This window comes from Scophthalmus maximus, chromosome 16 (assembly GCF_022379125.1).
Source record: "Scophthalmus maximus strain ysfricsl-2021 chromosome 16, ASM2237912v1, whole genome shotgun sequence".
Classification (NCBI taxonomy): domain Eukaryota; kingdom Metazoa; phylum Chordata; class Actinopteri; order Pleuronectiformes; family Scophthalmidae; genus Scophthalmus; species Scophthalmus maximus.
The window spans coordinates 4,493,327-4,521,046 of NC_061530.1; the positions used below are offsets into that span (position 1 = coordinate 4,493,327).

At 39.2% G+C, this 27,720-nt stretch overlaps 1 protein-coding gene and 1 long non-coding RNA gene across 8 annotated transcripts; one reads left to right on the forward strand and one right to left on the reverse strand.

Annotated features, from left to right (window-relative positions):
* The first annotated feature begins 160 nt into the window (after positions 1-160).
* Positions 161-4,270, forward strand: LOC118287497. Its single transcript, XR_004785672.2, has 2 exons — positions 161-2,595; positions 2,976-4,270. It is a non-coding gene; the product is annotated as an uncharacterized LOC118287497 (long non-coding RNA).
* A 1,416-nt stretch (positions 4,271-5,686) lies between these two features.
* ipmkb (inositol polyphosphate multikinase b) lies at positions 5,687-26,488 on the reverse strand. 7 transcript variants are annotated; one of them, XM_047327789.1, is made up of 7 exons: positions 26,335-26,488; positions 25,155-25,353; positions 19,342-19,427; positions 16,916-17,012; positions 15,698-15,870; positions 10,552-10,633; positions 5,687-10,285 (listed from the first exon to the last, which is right to left on the reverse strand). In XM_047327789.1, exons 1-7 carry the CDS (start codon positions 26,335-26,337, stop codon positions 9,468-9,470), a joined length of 1,458 nt encoding a protein of 485 aa, XP_047183745.1. In that variant the 5' UTR covers positions 26,338-26,488; the 3' UTR covers positions 5,687-9,467. The 7 variants fall into 7 exon arrangements, with proteins under 7 accessions (XP_047183745.1, XP_047183748.1, XP_047183747.1 ...); XM_047327792.1 differs by having other exon boundaries at positions 26,223-26,473; XM_047327791.1 differs by having other exon boundaries at positions 26,063-26,473.
* Between the last annotated feature and the right edge of the window lie 1,232 nt (positions 26,489-27,720).

A 27,720-nucleotide genomic window follows, 5' to 3' on the forward strand; every position in this document is an offset into this window, starting at 1 on the left:
AAATGCTTCATGTGCAACAGTAACTTACATGATGACCTGCATCCCTTCTGGGTCATATTCATACTCTTCTTCTTCTACTTCAGATCGAATCGTTTACATTCGTGCATGGCGCGTCGCGTTAAATATCGCTGCCGCAATGAATTGTGGGGTGTCGATTTCTCCGTTCCTTTTGCATAGGAAAGTCCAGTGTACCCTATGCCAAAGGAGATAGGAGAGGAAGCATTGAAGCACCTTTCCTAAATATTCTGGGAATCCAAACAGCTCTTATCATGGCTGCCGATGAAATAGTTCCAGGTCATTTCAGGATTAAGGAAACCTCAAAAAAATGTACAATTTGACCGCACCCCGAGTCTGACAGATCAAATGAAATGGGGCTCCCATAATTCGTCTGGGTTCCAGGCTAGTTCGCTTCATGGTCACTGCATTAAGCGTCAGAACAAGTAGGTCAGCAGCAGTTACCAAACAATGTTGATTTTTTGGATCTTGCATAGCGATATTCTACTTAACTTACAATGTCATGTAGAGGTTTTATGAACAGGGATTGGTTTAATGTTGAGAAATGTGTTGCACCACAGCAGGTAACTTGACAACAAGAACTGTTCAACTAAGGACCATCACATGTACACCAACTACTTCTGAGGAATATTATTTTAGCTTTTATGAGTCACCTTATTACCTTGATTTTGGATCACCTTAGTGTAGATGAGGTCTTTCCTTATGATAGATTTAGTTGTACTTATAGGAAAGTTGTAATATTTTGGGGAAATAGCGATGTGTTTTAGAAGTCACTACATAAGCACAGCTGAAATTCATTATAAACCAACAAGCATTCTATGTTGCACAGTATTAGTTTGTGTATTGCATAAATGGTATTTTGTATTTTGATGCATTTAACTGTTTATTATTCAACTCAGGCATGTCATCAAAGTCTTAAGACTAGGTGACACTGATTTCTTTCTCGACCCTTTATTGTATGTGTGATTGGGCTGATGGCATCAGTAACCTGACCACTGTACTACACAAATCCATTTGTCCGCTCAAAATGTATTGGAGAAAAAAAGAGTTTAAAGTCCCAACAAAGTGACCTCAAAATTGTGCAGTATAGTAGAAAAAAAATAAGGTATGTTGTGAGATTATATAAATGTGGCAGAGGTTGGTCGCTCTGGCTTTAACAGGAATATGGTTTTGTATAAATACTTCACAACACAACTATGTTATTTATATATATATATATATGTGTATATATATATGTGTGTATGTATGTGTGTATATATATGTATGTGTATATATATGTATATATATACATATATATACATGTGTGTATATATATGTATATATATATGTATGTGTGTATATATATGTATATGTATATATATACATATATATATGCTGCATCCTTTAAAGATGATCAGTTATCATTAGGTCCTACTGCTGCATCTCCACAAAATAAGACTATCATGAAAAGGTGCACAAGCAACAGCCTTAAGAAGAGTGTCAAGAGTGAAGAGCTTGGGAGAGCTTCACAAGGAGTGTACTAAGGTTGTAGTCCACAAAAATGGTATATTGTTGCAGTCCAAAAGCTCCCACCACAGACATCTTCAGGAAATTGGCTACAACTTTCCCACTCTTAGATTCAAACTCCTCCTGAACCAGAGACAGTGTCAGGAGCGTCTGACCTGGGCTAAGGAGGAAAATATTTGCCATGTTGCTCAATGGTCCAAAGTAAAATTTGCAATACATTTGGAAATCAAGGTCCCAGAGTCTGGAGGAAAAGTTGGTTGGAGTCCAGTGTGAAGTTTCTGCAGGCGGTGGCGATTCAAAGTGCTGTGTCATCAACTGGTATCGATCCACTGTGTTTTATCTAATGTTTTAAGTCCAAAGTCAACGCCGCCGTCTACCGGGAGATTTTAGAGAACGTCATGCTTCTGTCTGGTGACAATTTTTATGCAGATACCTCAGCAGTGCCACAGGCTGATCGCCTCCATGCCACGCTTAACGTGCATAAATGAATATACTTTTCACAAGTTGAACATTCCTGTAGTGTGCCACTTTTTCGACTGATCTTTCAAATATTTTGAAAAACTGGATTTTTTTATTCTCATGAGTTGTAAGCTGTAATCATTTAGATTAAAACAAGCTTGTTTACTATCTGTTGTTATTGAATCCTACACTGAAATTAATTTTTTGTAAATTTACAGCCAATTTTCAACACAAATACTGTTGTCATATAAAACGGTTTTGGACTGTAGTAAGCAATGCATTGTGGGCTGCTTAATAGAGGCAACAGGACAGAGGCCCCAAAATTATGCAGATGTTTTAAATTACAGAAAACTACGACTATTTTTTGAAAACTTGGTGATGCCTGGAGAATTTGGAGCATGGTCACACATTTGATAAAACGTTAAGTCTTTTGATTCTAAAATTAGGCTTCTGCTTTTTTCACAGTTTCTCAGTTAATTTTCTTTGTGAAAAATACGGAAATAATTTGCCATCAACTCTTGACGGGATTTCAGAAACCAGAGGAGGACATGTTCTACGCATCAACTAGTCCTGCTTCATCAACATCCATCGGGTCTTGCATCTACAAATTAGACGGTAATTACAATTTCATTTTCTTTGCCGATATGTTATTCATAATGCCAAGAATGTTTGATATCAAACTGATGCAGGAACTTGTTTGTCAATTATCTGTAAACCTTAGATTTGAATAGCCCAAACAATATTACTTCTGGGCGTTTTCAGTTGTTTTATTTTGTTAACGTTATTATAACTTAACGGTCTGCATCCGAGGAACGACGCTTGTTAAGAGGCCAACATCACGAGGGAGACAGCAGGGAAATCTAATGTTACTGAAATATTTTCAAATCTAGCCATATCTAGTATGATACAGTTACATTTTTTTCATAAACAAATGTACACAAAATGGTATATTGTTGCAACGCTACTCTACTATCGCTCAACTATTTTGATTTCAGGCACTTCGTTGGCATAAATCCAGAGAGGGGGTCAAAGGCCACCATCATCCAGTGTGATCGTCCCCACGCTGCTGAAAAAACTTGACTTTGATTGGAGCTTCATTTAGGTCAGTGAGCTCTTAGTGCAAGTGTTGCTTTTACAGTCTGACATTGCCATATTAAGCCACAAAAAAATTGGTATCCTTCGTTTTATAAGCATTGATTTGCAGGGTTCATTGTAAATTCCTTATTCTATAGTTATTTATTTACATCATTAAAAAAATATTGGTAAAGGTGCATTAGTAAATAACCTTAATAAACCAAGACACAAAAACTAATAAACTTAATGTCTTGATTTCTTCAGGCTCTTTTATTGTGGTTACTTTATGACCATTAACCACATTTATAATTTTTTAAAATGTATTTATTATTTCTTTGTAATGTAGGACTGAAGCACATGAAACCAAAAGGTGTGCTGGTAGGATTCTTGCTATTTGCTGGTAATTTGAAAAAAGTTTCAGTTAGTGGTTATTTTTAAAAAAAGGACACCAGAATTAATACAGCTCACTAAACCCTTTGATTAATAGTTTTATTGTTGAAAAAATAATGATTATCAGGCTTGTCGATGTTGAGGGGCGTTCCTCACCTTATGTACACCAATAATATCTTCGGCTCATTTATAAGATGTGTTAAATCCAGTACATCAAAATTCAAAAACACACTGAGATGTTTAATCAGTGCAGACCAGGTTCAGCTCCTCACTGGACTTCACGTTGGACTGGAGTTTGCGAATTCCCATAAATCCAACAGTTGCAGAGAACCTGAACCTGTTCAGGCGCCACTCTATCCATCAATAGGTTTGATAGTTTGTGCAACAAGCATTCACACTCTGCTAACCTTTTACCCTTTGACATGAATGGTATTCCACAGTCAATCATGCTAACTAGAATTAAGTTAATATCAATGTTTTGGGGGGGGAAACATTGTCTTTTCCTCTTTAAATTTAACTTCTATTAACTATAATTTTATCATCATCTCCATCATGTAACTTAATTTCGGATGATAAAAGGGACACTTTAATGACAATTATAAAACAAATAAAATCCAGAATCTATCAAAGCCTCTGAATCAAGCTAAAGCTTTAACCAACTAACCATCTCAATCTATATGACTGGACTATGATTTAAGTGGAACTAATTTGAAAATGAAAACTGTATCCAAACCACAATGATTACAAGAAAAAAATCCATAAAGCAGATCAACCAGATAGTCTGCAATGTATGATAGAAAAATGACACCAAAAAAAAAAAAGAACGTAACAAGCTGTTTAAGTCATGGAGTCAGAGAATATACTATAAAACGTGTTCTGCTCTCCAACTGACTCCTGGTCACGAGGAGATCAGCTGAAATGTAAAGAAATGAGAAGAGTTTAAAGAACCAGACAGGTTCACTTTGACTGTTTCTAATCACGGTGTGATCGATAATCTGATATTCTGCATCTTAAAAGGGACAGTTCAGTGATTTTGAAGTGGGGTTGTGTGAGGTACCGATGCATAATTAATATTAACCTTATGGAGATGGTAATCAGGGTAATCAGGGACAGTTCAGGGATTTTGAAGTGGGGTTGTATGAGGTACCGATGCATAGTTAATATTAACCTTATGGAGATGGTAATCAGCGCTGCCATTTTACGGAGTTCGGAGGAGAAGTGGAAGTAGTGAAAGTCGGAGCCCCACTGTTGGAGAGGGGACCACCGACAAAAAACATCTTTTTCGCCACATTTTTAAATGCTTACCCAAAAAAAAATTTCCGTTCATTGTACGCTAAATAATGTATTTTTTCCATTGCTTTAGTTTGCCCCCAGACAGCCGTTTATTTTTGCACTTTTTTCCAAGCGTACTTCGGCCATCTATTACTACACCGACTCACGCAGGTTCAGAGGAGCAGCGTATCATTCCGCAAATCGGCTGTTCGACGCAAGAAAACCACGGAAATGAGTGATTGTGAAAGCGACGAAGACGTGGCATTCACTGTGGACTAAAGAGGATACCTTTGTGAACCACAGTATACAGAAGAAGAGCTGCTGCTTTGCGCCGGAGTTGGTGTAGTAATACATGGCCGAAGTACGCTTGAACAAATTTCAAAAAGAAACGTCTGTCTGGCGGCAAACTAAAGCAGTGGAAAAAATACATGACGTTTTTCGTTGGTCCCCTCTGCAACAGTGGGACTCTGACTTTCAATTCATCGAGCTCTTCTCAGAAAGTCCGTGGGATGACAACGCTGATCACCATCTCCATGAGGTGACATACTAACTATGCATAAGTACCTCGTACGACCCCAATTCAAAATCACTGACCTATCCCTTTAACGGACTGTACGCAAACATCAGTCCCCTCTTCCAAACATGCGACATTCACATTTAACATAACTAGTTTGGCTTGGCTTCAAATTATTATATGTAGAAGTGGTCAGTTCTGTCACATGTCTGTGCTGCTGACGCCAATAAAAGTTTTCATGCATGTTTCCACCCATTTAGCACAAACTTGATTTACTTTATTTAACTCCTGTGTTTTGTCCTCTTCTACCTTCTAGGCAGTCACTGATGTTTATCCATTCCACCATTTTATTAAATGTACATACTTATCCATCTCAGTGAGCCTGCAGTGTTCAATGGAATAATTATAGACCTTTACAGGGTTTCATTCTAATCAATTGAAAAATCATACATGCTGTATTAGAAAACATGATTTAAATATGTCCTGGCTGTCCTGAAATGATGAAAGATTACATTTTAAAATGGAATAACATTGAATGAGTTTAATATGAACATTTTTTTCCATTTTCTTCCATGCCACCATACATTTGTTTCCTGTGCTAACATTAAAACTGTCTATGTCATCACTGCATTTAAAAAGAAAAATGTCATCTTTAAGAGTCAAAAAATTAAAAAAAAAACTGTGATTGAAATATTAGGCTGGATATATGTTAGACTGGATGTGATAGTCAGCTAAATAAATAAATGGAATAACAGACATATAATTTAAAAGCTTGGAGTTTGCTTTTTAAATCCAACAATTATATTACATCATTTAAAGACAGAATAAAGTAACAGAACTATTAATTGACAAATTTATTTATCTGATTTTTAATTGATAATTTTACAACTTGATATAATTATTGCTCATTATTCCACAGGTTGAACACTGCAAAAACCTATGTCTTCTATAAATATATATAGTATAGAACCCTTTGTTATTTCACTGTGTAATCAGTTATGGTAATTCAGAGAGTTTCATAAAAATGACCACAAAACAGTTAAGTTGGATGGACACCAATGGCTGCCTGAGAGGAAGCTGGAGAAACATATTCAGTAATCTAAAAACACTCTAGGTGATTGGCTGTAATGTAAAGAAGGAATGTGATGTAATATGTGGGATTAGATGTCAAACCCCTCCTGTGGTCCTTGAAAAGGAAACATGCTGCCATTTAATCTTTGAACATTCATGTGATCTGGGGAACAATGTTGTAATACAAATTCTCAGTAACATTGGTTGATTGAGGGGAGTTAAAGTCAAATGTTGCATTACTGCAAGTCATTTAATGATCAAACCAATTCAATCAATAATGCCCGGTATGCAAATGCATGATATGCTTTTTGTTAGTTAGCCATTATACAGCTGACAAGAAACAGAGACGAGATTTAAAAAACTGCCAGAATGACCAATAATCAATATTTCAAATACAGACAACTAGGAGACATGGACAGAAAATAAGGCAGTGATTAAAAAAATAAATTCTTCTCTAACTCCTGATAATATCCCTTAAAATACTCCTCAACTTTCACATTGATTCATTCAGACAAATGATCTAGTGTCTTAATAAAAACATTAGAGAAAATATATACTAATCAGCAGTCTCTTTTGATTTAGATTAAAATCAAAACACACTTAATAAAGGTCATTTGCTGAAGACAAGTGTTTTCATATTGTTTGTTGTAGTCATCTATTAAAAGCTTCAGAGGCCTGTGCATATCATAGGTTAAAATCAAAGCTGTTTTTTGGCGTACTGGGGCAGTGACCTTTAGCATCATGTTGTAAACCAGCTCCATTTTAAGTGCAGAGAGCAGAGGGTGGATTCAGTAAAGCTATTCAGAAACCTAAAGACAGAGACAGTGGCACAAAGGCAACTGCTCAGCATTGAAGAATGATTTAGGTATACTATTTCCATCTTGAAGATACACAGTTAATTAAAAGGTATGTTGCATTTGTCCATTGTTGAAAGACAGAGAGAGGAGAGACGGAACATTTCATAGGCAGCCATCACACTGGAAAGTGGGGTCAGACTAATACATGGGTCAGACTGAGGTGAGGATGGACATTCACTCACACATCTTCAGTGCTGCTCGTCTGAAACGCCCACACTAAAAGCTGCATTTCCTTTTCTATTGTGATTAGAGGTGCATGTTATGAAACATATTTGCACTTTTTAAATTTCTCTGTGTGGAATATAACTTGAAACTATTCAACGGACTACAAATCTGACCATGGATATGCATAGGGCCCCTGGGAGTAATCCTGCCTTCATCCTGCCTTGCAGTCTTTACAGGTTTGTTTCACCATGGACATCCCTCATTTTGACCATGACATATGAGAGTAGAGATTAAAAAAATGTTCAAGAGTTTGTACAAAACTTTTTCAAAGTAAATAAAGTAAATAAAAATTTACAAAAAGATCACAAGGTAGGTTTTTAGTGGGTGCATTAATAACTGAAACCCAATCTGCTTATGAAGGCCGTGGCATGTGGCTGACGTCTCTGGAATATGGTGTTCTGTTTTGATTTCTTGTCAAACTAGGCTCATTTTGTTTTCTAGAGAAAACAAGACAAACGCAAGTGACGTAAGTCATGTTTGCAAGACAAATTTTCTAAAAAAGTAAAATTAAATGAGTTGACTCCTTCTTTATTTAGAACTGTTACTCTGCCCCCCCCCCCCCCCCCCGAGAAAAATAAACAAAACCATTCAGTTGCTGTCTTTCCCTTTTAGCAGCGAGTCAGTCAGTAGAATCTCATTAAAGCAGCATGTCTCAAATAACTTTTTACTACAATCTTAAAATCCTTAAGGAAGTTACGCGAGTACATCTTATGTCAACCAATCACAGCACATCTGTCATCCACTAGAATATGCTTCTGTCAAACCCCACAAATCCTCCTAATGATCATAACTCCAGAATTCAGGAAGGAAATGGTTGATTTTCCAATTGTTGCCTGCATAAAAATCAATTCATGACATTATGATAACTTGAAATCACAAAGCGACTAATGGTTAATCCCAGATCGATGTCTAGTCACAGCAAAGAGCACAGGCTTCAGAAAGAAGAAGTGATTTGGCAGCCGAACATGTACAACAACAATTAAAATTGCCATAGTTAAAAGACAATACACTGGGTGTTAGTTAATTGTACGGTTAAAAGGATGAGATTAGGTCAATCACGAGTTAAGATAAGACTATATAAAACATTCATTTAGAGCTGAACAACCAGACAGCATGAGGATCATCTTGTAGGACAAAAGTAGTAATATCAAACATTTTCTTACAGTAAATTTACCTGAGTTAAATACCTGTAGACAGTGGTTTAAACCAAACACAAAATGACAACCCGACTTAAACTTCAACATGCTGCAGACTTCAAGATTTATGCAATGCTCGTACAGCAAATCGGTGTCAACTTACCTTCAAGACGTCATTATGATTACTACTTTAACTTATTCAACAATAAAAGGATGTCTGTCTCTAGGTTTGAGCGGGTGTGATCTCCTACGAAAAGTATCGTTGCGCTTTACGGCACTAAGTCACATCACCTATAGGTCTTCAGCTAACAGACAAAGAGAAATCCAAGAAATTCAATTGAGGAGAATAATCTTGAATAAGATTATTTGGAATCTGGAGAAAAGCATCTGAAAAATCTCAGTACAGGATTCCCTTTTTTTTTAAAACACATGTAAACCCATATTGCCTGTGCTGCTCATAGATTGTAGCATTCCCCACAGTGGTCTAACCCAACAAAAGATATTAAAGGGTGTCAAATGTACTGATATCTAGTTTCAAATTGATTTAAATGCATTCTAAATGGACTACAGTTGAATTTAGGTTATGACGAGCTTGTCTGAGCATTAGTAAATCATGCAGCTGCATATGTTGTGTTTAAGTACAGGGTTGTAATGCCTTCATTGGATTAGTGCATGTGTTTGCTGCTGAACACAGGGATAACACAGCTGTCAGCATCAACCACCTCCCCGCTTCAGACAGGCACACACACACACACATGCACAAACACAGACAGACCATCACAATTACGTGAGATGATGATGACAACGATGGTTCAATTTTAGTTTTCACTTCTTTGATTCTTCCCTCTCTCCTGCCTTTTGAGAAGAGGAGCAGGTAGACGGGGAAGAGAAAGAGTTTCACTGTATGCAGGTCGGGAGCTTCAGGGGGAGTGAGGAGGAGTTAGAACTCTAGGCATTGTCACAGAGGATCTGCTCCAGCACTGTCAGCAGGTGTTTGAGGCCGAAGATGTAGCCATGATCGTGGCTCTCGCTCGGGAAAACATGGGCAAAGTCAATCATCCTTACCTCCACCTCTGTGTCTTCTCCACTCTCCTCTGTTGCCTCGTTTCCTCGTCCTTTCAGCTCCTCCACTTCCTCCTCCTCTCTCCCTCTGCCACATTCCTCCCTCTCTCCTTCCGCAACCTTCCTTTCCAGTTGTGATTTGTTTCCATTGGCATTTGGTGGTTGCTGGGCCTCACCTGTTTGTTTCCATGTGGAGTTGTCTTCTTGACACAGTACTAAGTTGTTACCTCCGGAAAATGAGCTCACCGTCGTCTCCACGGCTTCACCAGCTCTACTGTTGCCTTGTAGATGACCCTTTGCACAGTGGTGGTGGCCAGGTTTCCTGTGGTTAGTGTAAATGGCCTGACTATACCAGGGCACCACCGCCTGAATGTTGTTATTGTTGTACTCGGCCACCTCCTCTTCCTGCCCCGCCCCTTCCTGTCTGGCTTCCTCATCCTCCCTCTGACAGCTGTCAACCGCTGATGACAACGTGGCACTTTTCACCATTGTCTGGCAGACGGATGGGGTGCTGAGAAGGGAGGAAAGGGAGGATGAGGAGGAAGAAGAGGGGAGACCCTCGTAGACAAAGAGAAGGGAGCTGGCGTAGAAGGTCAGCTGGTGCTGAGACTCAAACCAGTGGAGGATTTGCTGCACCCGGCGGATGCTGGCTGACACGGCATCCTTTCTCAGACAAACACCGTTATGAAAGAATTTAGCCAGACCTGGAAAGGAGAGGAGACGTGGTGTTTATTTTACAAACCACATGTAGAATCTGATTTTGCAGGAAACACTGTATATATGTGAATATATAAGATTAATATTTTTGTCAGATGTTGTTACAGGAGATACTTAAGATGTCACAAAAATAAAATTTACTCAGACGTTGACAATGTAGGGTTAGTAAACTTCTTCACAGCATATTAGACAAGCGTCTTCACTATCAGTAGTAGTAAGTCACTTGTTGATAGTGTCAGTTACAAACACATACCATCTTTAATAGTATCCATAATCAGTGCTCTCCCATAGTGCTGGTCGTAGGAGTCAAATGTGTCATTGCACACCTTATAAACCTGAAATACAGGGGGGAAAAAATTATGTTAGTGAGTTGGTCCTTGTCCCTAAAACACTCACATTATGATTATATCTTTTTGTGTTTATACATAGACGAGCAGTGTTTAATTGTGTGCTGAGAGAAAAATAACAGAGCCCCTTTTGCTCAGCTTAACCCTCATACAGCATTGTATCATTGAAAACAAGTCCTATTAAATTCACACTAAAGAAAGTAACTCACATCTGCAAAAAAACAACAACACATAACATGTCACCTGGAATGATTGTGACTGAAGACTTTCTCCACCTAGTGGTCAAAACAGGTACACACGCACACACACACGCACACACACACACACACACACACACACACACACACACACACACACACACACACACACACACACACACACACACACACACACACACACACACACACACACACACACACACACACACACACACACACACACACACACACACACACACACACACACACACACACACACACACACACACACGCGCCTCCATCACATCAAACTCACCAGCTATAACTCTGGATCGAACCATAAAAGCTGCTGTAAGCCTACTGAGCCCCAAACCTAGACCTGCCAAAGTGCAGTTTACTGACCCTTGACTGGCTTGTGACCAAGATGTGAATTAATTTCCAGATACACATGGCTAACTTTCTATGGCTAAGATCTATAACCCCAAAATGTTAACCCTTTTATGATTTTAGATGAGAATGTGCAGATTACTGAGAATGATTTGTTGGTGCATCTATACTTTAACAACAAAATAAAAGAAGCAATCCAAAGACAGTTAAGGGAGAACCTTACCCATTCATGCACCAACATCACTCACAGCATAAGCACATTTACTATACATTCTCTATCTGTGTGTTTAACTGTGTGTGGAAACACTGTGCAGCAAAATAAGCAGTAATGCAGCAACACACAGATAATGAGACAGTACTGCCCCAGTGCATGCTGGGAGATACCTGCTTCATATAACAACATTCACATCAACAGTTGTCAGCCAGTCACATGAAAACTGATACATGATTTCGTACGAAGAGTGCACCATTATTTCATAAACCTGGGATGAATGAACCAATGTTGGATACAAAGAACTAAATCAGCGAGAACGAGAATGAGTAAGATATTTTGAGCCAGATAACAGCATGTTAACCTGAATTAATCAAAGCACATTTAAAGTTTTTGTTCCATGTGCTGTAGCTGCTCTTCAAAGTTTTTAATATTTAGACCAGAAAGATTCTCTCCTAAGCACTTCATTTAATCATTTCTTTTCATCTTTTCCTTTCAGTCTGTCTTTGACTCTCTCTTGCCCTATTATCTCTCCAACAGGAAGATCATTACCACTAATGAGCCTCCTTTCCATCTAAACAAACACAGAGCAGAGATTAGTAGTCTAAAAGCTTCAACAAAAGGGCTTTATAAATGAATAACATGAGATGGCTATTTCTTTTTGACTGTAAGGAGGTCCTTCCAACCAAATGATACACAGAACAGTGATGAGTAAGAAATGTTTCATTTGGGATAAAACGTTAAGCACCATGATTCACCGGGTTTAACAGCTGAAGTGTTGATGGTGCAGCATGACAATACAGAATATCACCGTAGTCAAGGACAGACATGAAGGTCGACTGCAAAATAGTTTTTTCGGCTGGAGGTAGACAGACAACCTTAAATTCTATATAAGAAGCCCAGTTTGATTTAAAATTTTTGAGTTAACTGTTGCATATGGAACTTGAATGATAGTCTGCTGTTAAGCCAAATCCCTAGATACTACGTATGATTCTACAAGGATGATATCGGTACCATCAAGAGTTTTGATGGCAAGAAAGGCAGAATCACTAGTGGAGGTGGAGAAAACCATGTACCATGTTTACGTAGTGAAACTTGAAAGGCGTCAAAAGCAGAATTGCAGCTTTAAAAGTATCTTGATAGTACGCTGGAGAAAGGAACCGCTTACCTTCCCACACATCACCCTGAACACCTGTTCTTGCACCATGTAACATTGGTATAATGGCCTGTGAGAAGTGTGAAACTGACTGATAGTTGCAGCTTACATTGCCAAAATCAGGCCCAGTAAATACAAAAGTAATGCCGAAGTATAGATCAGTAAAAAATAGACCCCCATTTATCTCCAATACAATGAGGAATATTTAACAAAAATATCGAAAATTCTAAACAGAGTTTGGTGCATTTGTAACGGAAGCGCCTCCCATCATGAGGAATATCCACGGTTCACTTGTGTTTCAGTTCAGTGAGTTGGACTACACAGTCAAAGCTCCAGTCGACAGATTGAAAGGCTTTGTTTTTTTTCTCTACATGACAACAAATTGCTCGGACATGGAGCACAATATAATTAATCCCCAAGTGCGGCTGCAGAGGGCGCTGCTGCTCAGTAAAAGTCACAGTTTTGCTACTCTTAAGCTTGAGGCCCCTTTCACAGGTCCCTGCACGAAAAATGACATGCACAAAATTAAAAAAGTAAACACTGTCCAGCTCAGGTAGCAACAGTCCCCATGACGCAGGCGCAGCATGCAACGTGGGTTTGTTGTGGATCCAAGTTAGGCTTGGGAGCCGTTCCTTTTATATTACTATCATGCTCTGAGATTCAGTCACAGTAAAGACACCGTTGGAATCAGTGGATTCCTAATTGGGTCCCTGAGGAGTTTTTCCTCTCAAGCTAACGAAAAGATGCTGGTTCATTTGTGCTCCCTCCTCAGTATGCCTTACTGCAAGATAATGTTGCATTAAAGAAATTCAGTCAACCTCACTTCCATTGGTCTTCTTAAAGATCATACGAGCAAACATCAAGTGCACAGGTGCACGGTGCCTTTAAGACAGGTTTACAAAAGGTGGGGACATGCTGCCATAAAGCTGCTGTTCCATCATGGACTGTCATTTACACTGAGGGCCTGGTTAAACATATACATCAGGCCTTTCAGAAAAAAACATCAGTCAGAAAGCTGTTTCCTCATCTACACAAAGACTGGCAGTTCCACTATGTATACTCCTGAATCCCTCAAAACACAGGTGAATCACATCTTCATGTACTACTTCCACTGGGGAGGCAGTTATTTTCAGCAGGATGATGCAAAAACTACAGGACGGATTTTCACAAAACTTGGTGGAAGGATGGGACAATGGCCAAGGCAGAAACCATTACATTTTGGGGCAAATCTTTAACAATGTGAGATAGGTTGTTTTTTCTTATTTTCTATAATAATGCTTGGAATCTTGATGGAAACAATCAGGCATATTTAGGGGACTATATAGGGGACAATCTATATACGAGTGTGTGCAATTTGGGTTTGATTGAATTCAAGGGGACCGGAATTAATGAAGTTAAGTGACCATGGATACACGTGGATGTTCACATCCTTGGTAGTATGGATGTCCAGGACTGGATTGTCGCACCATGATGTCAGGGTTTGATGGAAACATTTCAGAAACAAGACTGGAAAAGATGAATTCTCATTGACCCTGTAATTAATTTTCTTCTGTTAAAACCATGATTTTCAAATGCATAAATCTCAGTTTGTTGGCTAATTGAGTTAGTTTCTCAACTCAAACCACCACATACACTCCCCAGAGTCAAAACAAAACACGCAGAAGCAGCGTTCAGGTTTTATGCACCAAATATTTGGAACCAGCTTCCAGAAAACTGCAGGATCACTCCAACTCTTAGTTTTTTAAATCAAAACTTGTAACTTTCCTATTTGCTGCTTCCTTTTACTAGATCAAATACTTTTCTTAAACTGCACTGTAACGATTAGTTTTGTTTTTATACTTTATTTTAGCTTCTATTCTAGCTTTTATTTCTAGTTTGTTTTTATTTTCTAATCATTTCTTAATTTTTATGACTGTTTTAATTATGTCTTAATGTTCTCTTGCACTTTGTTGTTTGTGTAAAGCAATTTGAATTGCCCTGTTAGTAAATATTGCTATATAAATAAAGCTGCTTTGCTTTCACTGATGACGATGATACTGACTGTGGGTTGTAATGGAAACTCATCAAACTGATAAAGGTTTCGCAATTTTACTCTCTTCCTTTCCCACAGATACGATGTTCTCTCTCTTTCCTGTCATTTGTCTGTCTCACCCATGAGGATTAAATAATGAGACACTGACGTGACGTATGTACTCAAACGCATGATAAGATGAACTTTGTGCGGTTCAGCTTAGGCAACAACCTGAACAGTATAAATCACATTGGTTATAGATTGACTTCTCTTGTTGTCACTATTGTTATGATATTTGTATAAAATTTATAATTATCTAACTATAGACTTGATATCATCTAGTTAAGATAAGTTGGCAGGTTGGTGGACAAAAGAGTTCATTATTATCCATCTGTCTGTGCTATGACGATTTGTTTTGTGAATTTTCAAGTTAATGACATACATCTGAGCATTGAGCTAGCTAACCTGTGGCCAGATGGTTGGATGTGGGAGATGGTTACAGAATTTTTTTAGCATTGTATCAGCATTGGCCCCAAAATATCCATATCGGTCGGGCTCTAGTGGCAACTGCTCTAATAGCATTATAACGGCTATAGTTATGATGTTATAGGGGAAGGAATAATCAGAACTTCAAAAACAAATCAGTTTTTATTAAAGTCACTATGAAAACAGCTCACAAATTAATTGACCTGTCTGTCGTAGTCGCAGTGGTCATTGGAAGCACTGGAAGAAATCCTGAGGTGTCTATGGGCCATCAAAAAAAATCCATGAAGTCTGGGACTTGGCTCACTTGCCAACCACATTATTTAATCTACACTCACTGACCCGACCTTTGTTGTTGTATCTGTTGTTCAGTGATTTATTTGTTACAAAGTACATGAAGAAAATATTTGCTGTTTTCATAATAGTTTAAAGAAATGTAATTCTGTGAAAACACTGAAATGTAGCTTGCGGTATGGATCAAACAGGATGAAAAGCTTGTTTACGTGCACAAGATTGATGGATTGCATTAGAAAAATACTTCCACACAGAGTTTTGAAACCATTACATCGCTAGATTAAAGATCCTCTGAACAACAGGTCAAACTCACCCTCATGCCGAGGACCAGGAAGCCGATCTCCTCCATCAGTGGGTATTTTCTGATCTGCTGCTCTCGTTTCTCCTGCGAGGCAAACGGATCGTAGCTGCGCTGACCCAGTTTCACATCCATGATGCATGGCTTGACGAAACGACGAGTCACATCCTCCAGCTTCAGGTACATGTCTGACACAAAAGTGATGCGATGAATTAAAAATTACACCCAACAGTAAAAATCATGATATTATACAATTCACAGCATTTGATGTGTTGCCTGACAGTGTTTCAATAAGTTCATTGGTACAAACACATTTCATCTGAGGTTTTTTTTTGTACGAGTGGTTTAGGAGAATCATAAATTTTCTCATATTTTGAATTTTCTTTCAGGTACAAACACAATTTATGTGACCCCTATATTTCATAACTTTAAACCAATTCTGAATAAACATATAAATTGCACCTATTATTATTTTTACATTATTCAGTTTAACTCTGCAATTTCAATTGCAATATAATTTGTAATGTATTTATATACCTGCTAAATCCCGTTGCGCAATGGTCAGGGAGCGCACAACTCCTTTGTGATGCAGAATAGTGCAGTTGGCATGCATCTTGTCCAAGTTGCGCATGGAGATGGCTCGACTTGTCATTTGATAATTGTTTTCAGATCATTTACCTAAAATTCCCGTTTTCCTCCAGGCAATTGGAGTTATGCTTAAACTTCGAGGCTCAATCATACAATGAGCATCATATGCACATTGTGGCCTTGTAGAGCGCACAGTGAAGGCAAGATGGATGTGCCTTGACACAGCTAGTGGCAAGGCTGTTCTTTACTCCAGAGAGCACACATCATATGATTTTAGCATGCTGCATATTGTATTATACAGGTGACATTCATCATGTTTACACAAGTCATTTACACACCAGAGCCTTTGCTGAATCTGACGTGGCATGTTCATACCAGCTCACCATACAAATAAACAAAGATTTTGTGGAAGAAGTGGATTTAGTGGAAGAGTTTTTCCACCAGAGAGCACAGGTTGATTTGTCCAATAAGCCACTCAGTGTGGATACATACCAAGATGATTTGTAAATTTTTTCAGATTTTTTTTTGTCAAAGCTGCATGTATTGTGGACTTGTGAATAAGTCTTTGCCTGCAAAAAATCTCTTCGCCTCTCATTATCAACAGAACTGGTCTGAGAGAGACTGACTAGCTTCACAGTGTCTTACCACTGGGACTGTCAGGAGAGGACCAGGTTCCATAGTACTTAGGAAGGTGGTTCTGGAGCTCCAGGAGACATGGATCACAGCAGTCCTCTTTATATACCTGGGAGACACATACCTGTCATCATCATCATACTACATTGTACATACATTTAAATACTCCATATTTGGTGCAGGGCTAACCCTAACATTATTTTCATTAGAGTTTCACCTAAAGCCAGAACCAGTTACTGTAGCATTTTTACAATATAAATAACTTAATGTCTCAAGCATCAAAGCTGTGGCTAGTCAAGGTATGTGCAGCATCATTTCAAAGTAATGTTTATTTTTTCTTTCTCTGGCTTTTCTGATAGAAACTGTACAACTAAAACGTACTTGCATCAAAACAAAAGGTTTGGAACAACATACAGTATTACAAGCAGTCCATATTGTTAAATAGTTTCTACTGTTCCAAACCGGATTTAAAAATAAATAAAATACATTTGTATATCTTGAAATATATTGCTTACTGGTGTTTTAGAACAACTAATAACATTTTTTCCCTTCCAACCGTGTGTAGACCTGCAGCCATTTGTGTGGAGGATGGCGGCTCAGTGTGTGACATGCAGGGTTCAAAATTTACTTTTCCGTCCACCAGCCAAATGACTAGTGAGTGAAGCAAATTTACCAGCCAATATATATTTTATCAGCATTTGGCTGGTGGATGGTGCTAATTTTGAACCCTGGTGACATGTGTCACAGGGATTGACTATGGTATGGTTTTGTGAAGACACTGACAGCACAGCTAAGCTCTGAAGAAAACACTGAAACTCTGAAGTTGACACGTTTGCATGTTCACATATCTAATCTAATCTTTATGGATTAAAATATCCATCCATCAATTCATCTTTGACTTCTGCTTAGACAGACTGACAGTCTTCATTGTCCCAGTTTGATTCATTCAGTCAGTGCAACCCAGCTCAATATTATTAAGATGTTAGGACAGATCATGTCCCAAAGTTGGTTTCACATGTCTACCTTTATTTTTGTTGATGAGTTTTGATCCTCCTGGGATTGGATGACCTCATTAAAGAAGACTTAATTTCTGCCTTAAAATGTTCTTAAAGTGTTCTGTTGGATTTAAAGGGGCAGTAGCGATTTCGGAGAAAGCTTGTCTCTCTCTTTGTTGTTGTTGTTATTGTGATTTTACTACACTGACCAGGCCTCGAACCCGCAGCCTTGGGTATGGGAGACTGATGCGCCAACCACTAGGCCAAAACTCTCGAGTCGTAGCGTTAATTGCTAGCACGTCTCTTAAGGTGTCGGGGAGTGGTGTTTACAAGATGCACATGCAGTGTTGTGTGATGCGATTTTGTTGGGGACACAGAACCTACAACTAGTGGACCGTAAGGAAATATTTGCAGAATTTTACAAAACGTGTATTGCTTTTGAATTGCTTACTCCCCATTTAAGTCAAAGTAAACACTGTGACAGGCCACATTTCTCAAGCTTTCTTCTTAACATACTCTTGTGTGATCGTTTGGTGTGTTTGGGGTCATTGAAGCCCCCCATCAGCAAATTCCCACCTCCATGTTTCACAGTCAGCACTATGCAGTCACTGTGGTGATCCTGCCAACATTTTACCCGGTGGTTTTCATGCTCTGATTCATGCTCTGATCATGATTCCCTCTGCAGAGTTTGACTTCTGTTTTCCAATACAAGCTTGTGTAAATACTGAATTGGAGTCATTTTTCTGAGGATGCTCTTCACTGATCTTTCTGTTATCGGTAGTTGTTTGTAGAACGGCTGTTCCTGTTCCTCCCAACCACTACTGCAGGTAGCCTGCTTATTGATTCTTGCATCCTCTCCATCTTTAGTCTCAGTCTAGTTTCTGACTTGTTCAGACAGTTCCTCTCCATGTGGAGCCATGCTGCATCAGACACAGGTTCTTTTATAACCTAATTCATGTAATATTTTTAAGTTGTTTTTTTTTGAAAGCTTGACTGGTCTATACAGATATTCACCTGGTTAGCTTATGTGGGCATAGAGATGCAGTTACTACACAACTACACAACATTACCCTCCTACTATCATCCTATTTTTCACATGGATTTTGAGTTTGAATTGAGTGTAAATTTATTGTTACCTCCATCAAGAGGTTATGTTTTCATTCCTGTGTATTTGTTTGTTTGTTTGTTAGCAGGACTACACAAACCTCCAGAAAGGATTTCCACCAAACTAGTGGATGGATGTGAGAGGATGGGACATGGGCCAAGAAAGAACCAATCAGGAGAAGGGAGGGGATCCAGGCTTTTTTTTTTTTTTACATTTTGTTGATTTAAACCATGTAATTATATAACATGTAATTATATCATATTCAAAATAATAAATTAATCAAACAAATAAGTAAAAACACATTTTATTTTAAGACAAACTGAATGCATAGGTATTACCATGCTGTAAAACTGCATCTCTCGAGGACCTCTTGGTGGAGGCTGAAGCTGTTTCAGGACTGTCCCATCTGGATGCTGCAAAATGCCTGCAACAAACACAAAGATGGCACCAAAAATCAACACAAAGAAAAGTTTTACAATGCAAGGAAAATAGAAAAGAAGTAGGAGCTTACAGCATGACCCAATCATCTGGCTTTCAATCCCTATGTGTATGATTTCCAGTCGCCTAAGTGTAATGTTCATTATCAACTGATTTACAAGTGAATCATTACCTTCACCAAGAAGGGTTATGTTTTCACCTTTGTCCATTTGTTTGATTGTTGGTTGGTTGAATTGTTTGTCAGCAGGACTATGCAGAAACAAATAGATGGAGCATGGACCAAGATAGGACACATCAAATTTTGGTGTGGATCCAAACAATGATGCATGGATCTTGGTGAAAAAAAGCTGGCATATTTAGGGGAGTGATATCTATGACTGTGTGCAATTTGGTGCAGATTCAAAGAAAATGTGTAATGTATAATACTGAATTGATCAAACATACACTGAGCTCAGACAGAAGCAATAAAACTCAAATGAAGACAATCTGTCAATATGTGGCGATTACGTTTTTCAGTGAGAGAACAAAAATGAGAAAGTGAGCAGCATGAGTGACTTTGCCCTTGATCGTGTGTGTGTGTGTGAGTGTGTGTGTGTGTGTGTGTGTGTGTGTGTGTGTGTGTGTGTGTGTGTGTGTGTGTGTGTCATGAGAAACTTCACTCTCCCCTCATTACCCAACACACTGGGTTTACACTACTCAAAACTTTTATCTGACTTAAGAACATGTGAACGGGGAAAATAAATTGAATCTGCTGCTGTCAGAAGTAAAAGTAGAAATCCGGGCCTGTAGCCTTCATCTACCTTAAGATCTCAGTGTTGGAAATTAGTCCTGACTGATCAAGAGTTTTTCTTGGTGCCAACAGCAGACCTCCAGAGGTGTTGTAACCTGTTAGGAGTTACTGGGTTTGGGGAGTCGTGTTCTTTAAGGCCTTGGTGGGAAACACAATCCTAGAAGGGCCGTGTGAGTAACTGATACATGAGTCTGGAGGCTTACCAGACACCACAACACTGCACAGTGGTTTATAATAAGATTAGACCAAATTTGATTACCGTGGAAATTTACCACTGTTTTGCACTGCATCAAAAATTGGTCAAGAGGACTTTGTGATATTTTCTCCATCACTGAGCATCGACTGCATTTTTCACGTACGTGCTAATGACTTGACTGAATTACTTTATTTGATTAATTTATTTATGTTTACAGTCAAATAGCTCTGTTAAAACATTGTTTAATTCATGTTGCCAAACTTTGGCTTAACAAGTAACAATTAATATCCTATGAACACGAGCAAGCTGTCACAATCTAAAACACATTTATGAAGGGTGCAAAATATCATGTCCCTAACGTTATTGACAGATATAATTTATTGTCAGCATCTCACACTCCTTGCAGACTATGTGCAAATAACATTTAGCCAGCTCATGAGAAAAGATAAACATTATCATCACAACATCATGTCACCTTCTTTGCTAATTTGCAGTTAACGGCCAATACCGATGGTTGGCTAATAAATCAAATGACTTAAAGTCATTAAGTTGTCTTTTAGCTTTTTTGGAGTTTTTTGATTTTGAGTAGGATAATCATTTAAGGTTAAGCAATAATTTGGCTCCCTTTGCAAGCCTACTTGCAGTGTAGAAATAAAGATGTTGAGTCTCCTGTTACATCATCACATACTGAACACAGCTGATTACAGATTGACTGAATGAAGCTGCGGTGGAGAGGATTATAGTGTTTTGTGGCAGATCTCTAGATTCCTCTAAGAACACAAAGATGTTTCCACACACACACACACACACATGCACACCAAATGCAAATACGCCAAATCCAAATACGACCTACAAATAGTAAAAACAACCATTAAGGTTATCAGTCTCAAATCTGAGAAAAAGCAGGAGCCAGAGCCTCAACAACTACTCTCGCACTGCCTCTGCAGATAGTGGAAGATCAAACCTGCTGTGTATCTTCACAAAGGACAAACACAACAACACTGCAATATCCATAATAAGTCCAACACACATGCCTTCAAACACAAAGTAATGTTATACCATATCTGCACTGGCGGCGCAGTGGAAGCAGCACACCAGCAGAGCAGCAGCATCAGTGCTCTGTCTGTGGTGAGTATAGGTCAAACAGTACAAGTGAAATATGTTTCAGGACCCATGTAGACAGCTGGATTAAAAGAGTGCGACAACTGAAAACAGCTGGTACGCCTCCTGTCTGGACAATCTCTGTTCTACCACAAGACATATAGATAGACAGACAGACAGATATATACATTGACATAAGTCTATCTAACTGATGGTACAATTAAATATAGTTGCACTCTAAATAGAGCTTAACCATTGCTGATCAAATTGAATCGACGAGTCATGATCAATCCCACTAATACTGGTTTATTACAAGTAGACCCCTTGGTTTCAAAATGAAGAGTCAGTGTAAAGCAGCTGACAGGACAGGACTCACCTGTCAGCTGCTCCACATTTATGACTCAGCTGGACTTAGACCTTTGCTTTCCTTCTTTTATCAGATGCTGTAACTACATTATGATCTAACCACACACACTAGCAGTGCTCTTATTGGAAAAAAAAAACAATCTCCGATTTGCATATTACATTTCCTGACAATGTTGAGTGATTTTATTAACCCATTCTTCTGTCTCATTAAACCCAACTTTTTGAAACTGACCAGGGGTTGCCAGGGAATTCATCTACAGCTTCATATGGATTCCTTATCAGCATTCATGCTTTGTTTTTGCTTGGAAATCTACTATAACTGTGATATTTTAGTATGAAAACAGCAGCTAGTTGCCATCTTTGACTGATATGGAAAATCATCAAACAGCTTCACAACCCAGTGCTTAAATCTAAAAGCATGTCTACCTATTACATTAGACATTATAGCTCAGGAAATAATGTTAACGAAACGAGGCAGAGTAGAAAAAACTAGGTAATAATATCAACCAATAGTGTTGTTTATTTAAACATAGATGAGAAAAAAAAATAAAGAATCTTGATATCAATCTGTTAGAATGTATTCTTTTTGTAAAAATGTGTGGGAGATGTTAGAACTGAAAAATCCCTTTTAATAGGAGGAAATTTCTAGCAGAACCGGACTCAGTTGTGGGCGGAACATCTGCATTAACAACAGCTAACGTTGACCAGACTGATTTATCAGTCTTGCTCTATTAATAATACATTCAATTTAATCACCAAGCACCAAGAATTTAATGCATGGGAATCAAGTAAGCCCCCCCCCCCTGACCCTGGCTGGTTAACAGCAGACATATAAACACAAAATCCCTGTTAAAGACCCAACCTGTCAAATAATGATCATCCCTTCTGGATCACAGAGGGTCATGATATGACCAATGAGCACATCAGATTACTTGTGTTGGAGAAAATGAAATAATCACACAGTGGTAAGTGAAAAATGACTGCTCATCAGTAGCTCACATTTTAACAGAGAACTATGGTGGAGCAGGAGACTGGAAGCCTGTGGAAACAGTGGGAGGAGTGAGCTGGATTATTTTCACTCAGCTGCAGTACAAGCTGAACAGGATTCCAGAGCTCGTTCTGCAACTGTCATGGAGACTAAAGGACTGTTTGGTTGAGTCTCAATACTGTGTCAATACAAGTTTCTTAGTTTAAACTCATGTAGCCTGTGTTAATGATTATTCACTACCAAGCCCAAGGCGGGACTGAGATAACATTGTCATTGCTTCATTGAATGCTTCATTCTACTTTAGTTCGAGAGGAGACTCAAATGATCATCACACAAATATTTTATACAGTACATTGGACTGTGTGGTCACTACGTTCCACCCAGTTTTTTTTTTTTTCTAAAGAACTAGTAAGATAGGTGGTAACATGAAGTATGATAAGGTGAACAGCATAATCCTTGTTTAACTTTTTTGCTTTGGGTTGACACAATAGTAGTTCAGTTTTGGAATACATGCTGAAACACATAAAAACTACTGTCACACAGTCCTGTTGTTGGTTTGCTTTTCTTTTACATCACAAATGAAGCGCTTAAGAGACTGGACCAACTTAAATAGTGGTCTCAGTTTAAAATGTGCTGTTATAGTTATTGAAAATGACAAGATCTACACTGCTGCTACTTTTCTAAAAAAAAAAAAAAAAAAAGCTCAATGTCTGCTTCACCCACAAATTTTGAGTGGCATAAGTTCCCAGGTAGAACCTGTTCTAGCAGTAGTAAAATCTATCAACTTACAGACATGAGATTCACAAACATCTTCTTTACCATTATTAAATAGGTTTCTATGACACTTCTATCACAAGTCACGACTGACCAGGGAGCCAGAGTGAGGGCTGCTAACTTTAGCTGGCGTGTGTGTGCGTGTGTGTGTGTGTGTGTGTGTGTGTGTGTGTGTGTGTGTGTGTGTGTGTGTGTGTGTGTGTGTGTGTGTGTGTGTGCCAATTCATCATGCAACTGCAAAAACTTTAGCACACCACAGGACGGACCTGTTCTCACTCCCTTAGTGTGTCTAACCTAATACAACGGCAATTGCCAAAACTCTGACAAACTAAAATGGCAACAAAAAAACACCAAAAATCTTTAAATCAGTAGTTTTGGCAGAATCCTGCTCACAAACAACAAACTAGAATGGCCCTCAGTAGGGCGCACGCTATACGGTGAATATGAATAAAAACGGCAGATCTCACCAACGGCTATGTACACTGTCTCAGGCAAAACATGAACACTGTGGAAACACAATGGACAGGTCTGGCTGGGCTGCAACCTGGCTGACTGCAGGCCATAGAGGGACCTCTTGAAAATGTCTCGTCTGTACAACAACATTCAAGTCAATTTTATTTGTAAAATGTCGAGACCTAACAATATTACAGGGAAACCCAACAGTTACCACAATGAGCAAGCACTTGGGGACCATTGTGGGTGGCCATCGGCCTTGACCGGTTAGGGTGAGAGGAGAGAAATGTGGGAGAGAGGGGATGATGGGATAAAGAGAGTGAGAGAGAAGAAAGAAGAAGAGGAGAAAGAAGAGAGAATGGGGACAGGTATTCCAGGAAGTTGCCTTTCATCAAGGTAACTGACTGAACAGCAGTGGCTCATCTACCTGAGACTGTACTGTCATACCTGCTGCTGACTACCATGCACTATCAGTTCAGCTCCACACCTTGCCTAAACACACAGTGGAGGTTTATACAAATGCACACATGGGCAAACAAAAATAGATCCGAGGTACGGTGAGATTAAGTGAATTGGTGCCTGTCTTCAGAATATTAAAGATATTCTACATATGCATAAACCCTACCTCATTCAAATTCTCACTATTTCCTGTTCTTACTGACAGCATCAGGTCCAAGAGCATTTTCTGAAATGTCCCTTTGTCATCCACACTTTCAGGTTCAGGATACATCACACAGTAAACTGGAAAATTCCCATCTAGGTTGAATGGTCTTAACAGTATCTGATAATGCATCACAGGTGGCAGGAACAAGAGGAACCAACAAAGTTGTCTGCTCATACTGAGAATGAGAGATGTGAAACTCGATGCATTATTGGCTTATTTGCAGGTGGAAAAGTTGACACAGCAATGGCATCAGTCGCACGACAGTGTGATGAGCAGGAACACATTTCATTTTCCAGAAAATTGAGCGACGGGTGTTTACGTTTCGCGAGACACGTTCAATTTGCAGGGGAAATGAGGAAATGTCGTTACCAGTTCACTTACCCACTTTGTCCACGCCGTACTTGTGGCCGGCCACCTGATGTGACAGCGGGACGCAGCCGTTCAGATGAGCCGGGCCTTGTTGTCCCGTCTGCCGCTGGCCGCCCGATAGCCTCGGGGCCAGGCTGACCCCAACAGCGGCTGGGCTGGGGGTCAGCTCCAGTCTACCGAGAGCTAGAGACGACTCCATCATCCTTTGATGCTGAGTTGTTGACATTTGTAAAAAAAAAAAAAAAAAATGATATATGTGTATATATATATATATATATATATATACACACATATATATAATAACACGAGGAAAAATAGCAAAGCCCTTGGACCAAAACGAAAGAATTAAATGAATAATAAAAAACAATCCACGTGACTGTATCGATTTACATGCTGTTCTCACATCAGCACCGAAGACGGCCCATCACGCCAATTCAACAAAGTGTCCGGGCGAGAGGGTGAGAAGCACTTCACGGAGATGGTCCGGTCGGAAGCCTCGGTCGTGTTCGTCCAGATACGACGCCCGCTGTGTCCGGAGGAGAAGCGGGGCTCCGGCGCCGACTCAGCGATGTTCATGTCTCCAACAGCAACTTAAATACATCATGGCCACATCCCCTTTCCCACCGGTCTCAACAACAGTGCAACCAAAAACGGCTTCCGTTCCCAGCTTCGAAAATAAAAGGAGTGGCGAGGTACAGATAATGCAGTGTATTGGGGTAAAACGAATGCCACAACACTTTTTTGTATTAAAATAGTCGCCTGTCGTATTCCCTTCGTTTTACTGCTCTATTAATCCCAGAAATTCAAAATGCAAGGTAAAAATAATGTATTTTGCGCCTTTATTATGAAGGCAACGTAACCAAACGTCCGGCTTCAACCTTATCTAGTTCAGCTATTTTGACGCAGCTCCACTTCCTCACCCGAGAAGTAAATACTGTCGTCTCCCAGTAATGCTGACGTTACGACGTAGTCGGGAGTCATATCCAGTTCCAGTCCAGCACGTCAGAAGCAAACGGAGACAGTAAAGCACCCAAACTGCCCAAAGAGGCTACTTAGTCCAGCTTTCAACCGACAACGTACCGATGCCGTCCATTCGGCTGCTAGCGCGTCACAGTTCAGCAGACCAGGGGGATACCAAACTCGCCATGTTACCGCTTTCAACACGGAGATGTGTGTTGAAAACGATCATTACCATTCATCGCCATTACACGAGAAGAAGCCTGTGGAGTCCCCCTCAGCTTCACACATCCAGGTCACAGTGGACGGCTCTCTACGTCAAGAACAACGCCCAGAGCACCCTACACGTTTGCGACTATCGACCTCAATGTCGTAAAAATATACATGTTCATACCTTTACGGCAGCACCTTTGACTTACTGCTTAATCACAGAGGCACTGCCCTTAAAGAGACAGTGCACTCTAAAATGTGATTTTTGAGCCGTAAATTAAATGATAAGCGCACATAAGTGATGAAACATTAATGGTGGCATAGATATCAAATTTCTTACTTAATGCTTTAAAATTGGCCTTCCATGGGTTTAACATGGCTCTTAAGGCCATCTAGTGTTTAAAAACCTCTTGGACCTTGCAATGCCAATGCTGACAGTCAACAGTTTCAAATATGGGTGGGTAAATGCCATTTATAGAAAACATGTTTGGTTTTTTTGCCATTCCAGTGACCTGGATCGCATTATATGAAACACATTAATTAATGTATCAATGATAGATCAAAATGTCTGCTCTGACAAAGATCTATAACAGAACCCTGGAAGTGGCAGTAGTATCTCTGCAACCTTTAAGTAAAGAGTCTAGACGTGGTGGCAACCCAGCAGACAGTAAGAGCATTATAAGCAGTCTTACACAGGTAAAAGCTTGATTTTCTGTGTAAGCAGTTCACCTCCAAATGTTTAAAAGAGAGAATAGTAATCGGAATTCACTGAGCAGTGTAGCTCCAGTAAGCAATGGATTGTCTGGGACACTGGATCTTGAACGGTGTGAAATATCAAAAGGCACCTGTGCAGCAGAGGGATCCTAGAAAGCAACGAGTCATCATCAGCAGAAAAACATACTGCTGATCCAGTGAGGATTATTTTTTTCAGCCTTACCTCAATGTGACAGCTTTGTTCCTCATGGAGGATTTTCTTTCAGGTCTAAAGCATGCAAAGAACGGAGCATCTCCATACTATATGCTCCATTGCCAGTCCGTAAGATTTGCTTAAAAACAACAGTTCTTAGTTTTACATTGGTAGGTGCAGGTCAGAAAACTTGATTTTGTTTGAAATGAAGAGTTCAGCAATTGATATCCTGAAGCTGATCACAGTTTAACAGACGTCAACTTTAACCATCTGTAAATGAACAAAACCTTTCCAGTATAACAACTTAGTGTGTCATTTTGTACATGGTGGCACAAAACATATTAACTGTATGATGAGTTCATTTATTTAGCAACTTAGAACATATCTGACAGCCTTTATTGACTTTACACTTAAATTCCTGTGTATTTTGACAATATTATACAAATATTGAATGTGCCTGTGATGTTTCTGCATTTATAGCCTATATTTTGACTATATCAAAGT

Bases quoted from the DNA above. Each gene is read 5' to 3' on its own strand.
- ipmkb (XM_047327788.1), bottom strand. From the start codon at position 25,434: ATGTGTGTATATATATATATATATATATATATACACATATATCATTTT. The intron at 17,013-19,341 runs GTAATACCTATG...TGTGTCTCCCAG, and splicing joins AGATGCAGTTTTACAGCATG to GTATATAAAGAGGACTGCTG. The intron at 10,634-15,697 runs GTGAGTTTGACC...CCTGTATTTCAG, and splicing joins TCCTGGTCCTCGGCATGAGG to GTTTATAAGGTGTGCAATGA.